The following is a 6,000-nucleotide window of genomic DNA, read 5'->3' as shown; positions in this document are numbered from 1 at the left end:
ATAAGAAGACGAAGGAAAGGGGAAATCGGGAGCGGGATGAGGGAGGCAGAGGGCAGAGGAATGAGGAGGAGTGGCCTTCGGGAAAAGTAGAAGAGGTGAGGGAAAGAGTAACAGAGAGGGACGAGAAGCAGCCGAGTGAGGAGCTGCTGGCTGGGTGTATGAGGAGTAGCTGAAATGGGGAGGAGGAGGAGAGGGCGGAGCAAGAGCAGCAGAAAGAGAAGGCGGAGCGCGAGGACTCAGAAACAGCAGGAATTGGTGTCTCAGGAGGAGGAATACTGGAGGAAGACTGTCGAGATTGTAGGAGCAACTGTGGCCAGAGTAAGGAGGCGGGCCCTTAGGCTTAGCACACGCCAGCCCAGACCCGGTCTGGCCGCTAACAGAAGCGAAGATGGCCGTGCTTGGTTTGGGAATGTACGGCCATCCAGGCGGTACCATGGCGTAGGGTCCGAGGCTGTGACTTTCCTAGAGTGTCGGCGGCTATCCGGCGGAGCAGAGGAGCGGCCGGCGGCAGCGGCGGACTGGTGCCGGCGCGCAAGCGTCGCGGGCTGAAGCATGTCCCGGGCGCGGCGGACGCCTTCCTGCAGCCGCCCCTGCCCCCAGGGATCCAGGTCGTAGCGCTGGCGGAGAAAGCGGCGCGCGGCGCAGGCAAGGGCAGTGGCGGATCCCACGAACTCATGCTGTGGTTGAGCGGCGGCCGGAGGCTGCGACAGGGGCAGCCCCGCGCTCTTCCGCGGGTGCCGCTGCCTTTGGTCCCCCTCGCGGCCCCCGCGCCCTCCGCGGCCTCCGCGCCGCCGCCGCCCCCGGGCCAGGGGAGCGCTGAGCTGCCGCTACCCGCCGGCTGGGAGGAGGCGCGCGACTACGACGGCCGCGTCTTCTACATCGACCACAACACGCGCCAGACGTCGTGGATCGATCCCCGCGACCGGTAAGGGCGCCAGAGTGGGGATGTAATGGGATCAGGCGCGGGTGCCACCTCCGGCGGGTCACGACGCAGCGGATGCGCTGGCGACAGGCCCCGCCCAGCGCGGGTCTGCCAGGAAACCCGGTCTCGGCCTCTGTCCCGCTGTCAAGGGCGTGAATTGCGTCGTTCTCTCTAGAGCCGTGAGATACTTCTGATCGCAAAGCCCCTAGTTACCCTAGGACTCTCTCCGTGGCCGGACGCTCGGACTTGGTTCCCTCACGTCACCCGCTGACCGGCGCCTGGGAGTTGGGCGCCTGGAATTTCCTCTCCCAGGGCTGACGGATGGCCCTCTTTTCCTTTTTCCGCCTCGGCCTCGCCCATCCCTGCCGGGCCTCTGCGTCCCGCCGCCCCCGGCCCCGCGGAGGCCAGATGAGCTGTCATCTTGGAGCGCAAACGTGCGCCCCAGCTTCGTGGGGTGGGTTCCTTGCCTGGCGGGCTCAGTCTAGTTTCCATCAAAAGATTGAGGCCAGACGGGACACTCCAGGGATTCCCAATTCTTTTGGAGTTGGGAGAGCCTGTTCCCAAACGGTGATGGTTCTTCTTTAGCGTTTTAAACATCAAGCGAGTTAAAATTATGATTGAAGTAGCTTTTTTTCCCTCCAGCCAGAATGGAGAATGATTACACCCTGTGTGCTTCTGAAATAAATGAAAACAACTCTTGACTTTTAGGTTTCCTTTTTGTGTGCAAGATATAAATAGGGCACTAGGTTGCTTTATTATTTATGTACATAAATTCTGTGGAGTAAAAACATTCTTCAAAAAGCACTACCATATTGCATTTAATTAATTTCACGTAATTACGCTTTTCCTTAACTTTTTATTTGATTGTCTACCGGTTTCAGTCATTCAGCTGCTTTTTGGACAGACGCATTTTTTGTGGAATTGGGGATTCTGTTGAAACCAAGTGTTTGCAGTTATCTAGGATTTTCTCCTACTGGGAGCAGTCTCTCTCCACGCTGGGCCTGAGTGCCAGAAAGGAAGTAGCACAGGATTCCCAGTGATTTTAACTCTTGAAAAGGCCGGGTGTCGTGACATCGCATCTGCTTCCTCCTACCTGCACGCGGAAGGCAGCATTGCGTGGTACTGACTTTGGAAATAAACTTTGGAGGAGAGAAGCTGCTGAAGTGTTTTTTGAAGGTAACTCTGGCTTCGGATACGGAAAAACAAAGCAAAAACATCGTGGTTGCCTAACATTTTCTCTGGTCATTGTAAACTACTGAACTCAGAAACTTAGATAAATTGTAGCACAATTTTATAGGTTATAAAGATGCCTAGTTATTTTGAAAATCAGATGGAGATCATATAGCTTTGGCGAAAGGATAGAGCTACAGGTGTGTGATAAAGCCTTGAATGGTTCTAAAATTAGTAGAGCAACTTGGAATTTGGTGCGCTCTTGTGCTATACGTCTTTTAAAAACCCCAAGAACTGGAAAATGAACCAATTAAAAATACTAGTTTGCTTAGAGCAGGCTGAAGATATTTTTTTGAGCTATAGTTGACGTATGGCATAATATTAGTTTTGTGTACGAAGTATTAGGTGTACGACATAATGATTTGATATTTATTTATATTGGGAAATGATCGCCACAGTAAGTCTGGTTAACAGCAGTCACCATACATAGTTATAATTTTTTTCTTTGAGATGAGAGCTTTTAAGATTTGCTCTCTTGGCAGCTTTCAAATATGCAATACAATGTTATTACTATAGTCCTCATGCTGTACATTAATCCCAGTAGCTTAATTATCGTCTACCTGTAAGTTTGTACTTTTTGACCCCCTTCATCGTTTTGCCCCCCTTCCCCAACCTCTGGCAACCACCAGTCTGTTCTCTGTATCTCTGAGCTGGGTTGTTTTTTATTTCTTGTTTTTTTTTTATAGATTCCATGTATAAAATCACACGGTGTTGTCTTTCTCTCCCTGACTTATTTCACTTACCGTAATGGCCTCAGGGTCCATCCATGTTGTCGCAAATGGCTGGATTTCTTTTGTTGTGGCTGAATATTATTTCACCCCCCCCCCATCTTCTTTATCCATTCATCTGTCGATGGACGCTTAGGTTGTTTGTGTGTCTTGGCTGTTGTAAATAACACTGCAATGAACTTGGGGGCGCGTCTGTCTTTTCAAGTTAGTGTTTTTGTTTTCTTTGGGTAAATACCCGGAAGTGGGATTACTGGATCGTATGGTAGTTCTGTTTTAGTTTTTGGAGGAGCCTGCATACTGTTTCTCATAGTGGCTGCACCAATTTACTTTCCTACCAGCAGCTCACAGAGGTTCCCCTCTTACCACATCCTCACCAACACTTGTTCTTTCTTGTCTGTTTTATGATAGCCGTTCCAACAGGTGTGAGGTGATATCTCATTGTGGTTTTGGTTAGCATTTCGCTGGTGCTTAGTGATGCTGTAGTTGAGGTAGTCTCACTTGTTTGTGTTTGCTTTTGTGGGCTTTGCTTTTGGCATCAAATCCAAAAAATTTGTTTCCCGGACCCATGTCAAGGAGCTTTCCGCCTGTGTTTTCTTCTAAGAGTTTTGCACTTTCGGGTCTTACATTTAAGTCCTTAATCCATTTTGAAGTTAATTTTTGTGTATGGCGTAAGACAGTGGCCCGGTTTCATTCGTTTGCATGTGGCGGTCCAGTTTTCCCAACACCATTTATTGAAGAGACTGTCCCTTCCCCGTTGTAAATTCTCGGCTCCACTGTCATAAATTAATTGACCATATGTGTGAGCCTCTAGTCTGTTCTCTTAGTCTCTGTGTCTGTGTTTGTCCGTGCTGTGTTGTTTTGATTACTGTAGCTTTGTAGTCTAGTTTGAAATTAGGAAGTGTGATGCCTTCAGTTTTGTTCTTGTTTCTCAAGATTGCTTTGGCTCTTCAGGGTCTTTTTTGGTTCCACGAGAGTTTTAGGATTGTTTGTTCTATTTCTGTGAAAAATGCCGTTGGAATTTTGATGGGGATTGGATTGCATCTGTAGATTGCTTTGGGTAATATGGACATTTTAACAGCATTAGTTCTTCCAGTCCATGAGCACAAAATATCTTTCTGTTTGTGTCTTTTTTGGTGTCTGTCATCAATGTCATATAGTTTTCGGTGTATCGGTCTTACACCTCCTTGGTTAAATTCGTTCCTAGGTGTTTTATTCTTTTTGATGCAATTGTAAATGGGTTTGTTTTCTTAATTTCTTTTTGCTAGTTCATTATTAGTGGGTAGAGGCACAACAGGTATTTGTATGTTGATTTTGTACGCTGCAGCTTTACTGAAGTTGTTTATTCTAATATTTTTTCGGTGGAGTCTACAGGGTTTTCTGTGTATAATATCATGTCCTCTGCAAATAGTGATAGTTTTGCTTCTTCCTTTCTGATTTGGATGCTGTTTATTTCTTTTTCTTGCCTAATTGCTCTGGCTTGGACTTCCAATACTGTGTTGAGTACAAGTGGCGAGAGTCTTGTTCCTGATTTTAGTGAAAAGCTTTCAGATAAGATGTCCTTGTCTGGTTTTGGTATCAGGGTAATGCTGGCTTTGTAAAATGAGTTTGGAAGTGTTCCCTCTTCTTCTGTTTCTTGGAAGAGTTCGGGAAGAATTGGGATTAATTCGTCTTTAAACGTTTGGTAGAATTCACTGGTGAAGCCATCTGGTCCTGGTGGGAAGTTTTTGGTCACTGATTTGATGTCCTTCCTTGTAATCAGTCTGTTCAGATTATCTGTTTCCTTAGTGATTCAGTCTTGCTGGGTTGTATGTTTCTAGGATTTCTCCGTTTCTCCCAGGTTGTCCTACTTTGAGCATACAGTTGTTTGCAGCAGTCTGTATGGTCGTTGTATTTCTGTAGTACCAGTTGTAACTTTTCTTTCGTTTCTTGGTTTTTTTGTTGGTTACCTCTCCCTTTTTTTCCTGAGTCTAGCTACAGGTTTGTCCATTTTCTTCATCTTTAAAAAAAAATTCACCCCTTAGTTTCCTTGATCTTTTCTGTTTTCTTTTTATTCTCTATTTCATTTATTTCTGCTCTGATCTTTGTTTTTTCTTTCCTTCTGCTATCTTTGAGCTTAGTTTGTTACTTCTTTTTCTAGTTCCTTGAAGCGCCAAGTTGGTTGGTTGTGATCTCTCTTGTTTCATGATGTAGGCCTTTGTGACTTGGAACTTCTCTCTTAGAACGGCTTTTGCAGCATCCCTTAAGGTTTGGTGTGTTGTGTTTCCATTTTTACTTGTCTCTAGGTATTTTTGATTTCTTTTTTTGACCCATTGGTTGCTCTGCTGTTGTTTAAACAAGCATGTTGTTTAATCTCCAGGTATTCGTGGAATTTTCCAGTTTTTTCTTGCTTAATACCATTGTGGTCAGGAAAGATGCTTGATATGTTTTCAGTCTTCTTAAATTTATTAAGATTTGTTTTGTGGCCTAACATGTGATCTGTCCTGGAGAATGTGTCATGTGTGCTTGAGAGGAATGTGTATTCTGTTACTTTTGGACGAAGTGTTCTGAACACGTTTCTTATGTGCATCTGGTTCTAACGTGTTGTTTAAGGCCGGTGTTTCCTTATTGATTTTCTGTCTGGATGATCTACCCATTGATGAAAGTGGGGTATTAAAGTCCCTTACTATTATTGAATTGCTGTCTATTTCTCCCTTGAGGTCTGTTAATATTTGCATTATATATTTAGGTGCCCCTCTGCTAGGTGCGTAAGTTTTTACAACTGTTCTATCCTCTTGTTGGATTGACCCCATTGTCATTATATAATGACCATCACTGTCTGTTAATACAGTCTTTGTCTTATAGTCTATTTTATCTGATATGAGTATTGCTCCCCCAGCTTTCTTTTGGTTTCAACTTGCGTGAAATATGTTTTTCCATCCCTTCACTTTCACTCTGTGTGTGTATCTTTACATCTGAGGTGAGACTCTTGTAGGCAGCATATAGATGGGTCTTTTTTTTTTTAACCCATTAAGTCACTCTATGTCTTTTGATTTGAGAATTCAGTCCATTTACATTTCAAGTAATTTTTTTACGTCAAGCCTTATTTATTTATTTATTTATTTATTTATTTATTTATTTATT

At 44.9% G+C, this 6,000-nt stretch overlaps 1 protein-coding gene across 1 annotated transcript in view; it reads left to right on the top strand.

Annotated features, from left to right (window-relative positions):
* Positions 1 to 674: 674 nt before the first annotated feature.
* Positions 675 to 6,000, top strand: part of LOC147911647 (protein WWC3-like) — a 152,616-nt gene continuing 147,290 nt past the window's right edge. Inside the window, exon 1 of the mRNA XM_087427891.1 lies at positions 675 to 925. Within this exon, the coding sequence (XP_087284017.1) occupies positions 675 to 925 (251 nt within the window). The remainder of the gene's footprint in view (positions 926 to 6,000) is intronic.

The sequence above is a fragment of the Ceratotherium simum genome, chromosome Y (genome assembly GCF_057802395.1).
Source record: "Ceratotherium simum simum isolate JZ-2026a chromosome Y, ASM5780239v1, whole genome shotgun sequence".
NCBI classification, from domain to species: Eukaryota; Metazoa; Chordata; class Mammalia; order Perissodactyla; family Rhinocerotidae; genus Ceratotherium; species Ceratotherium simum.
The sequence above is the reverse complement of the archived record's forward strand: the minus strand, read 5'-3'. Positions and strand labels throughout refer to the sequence as shown.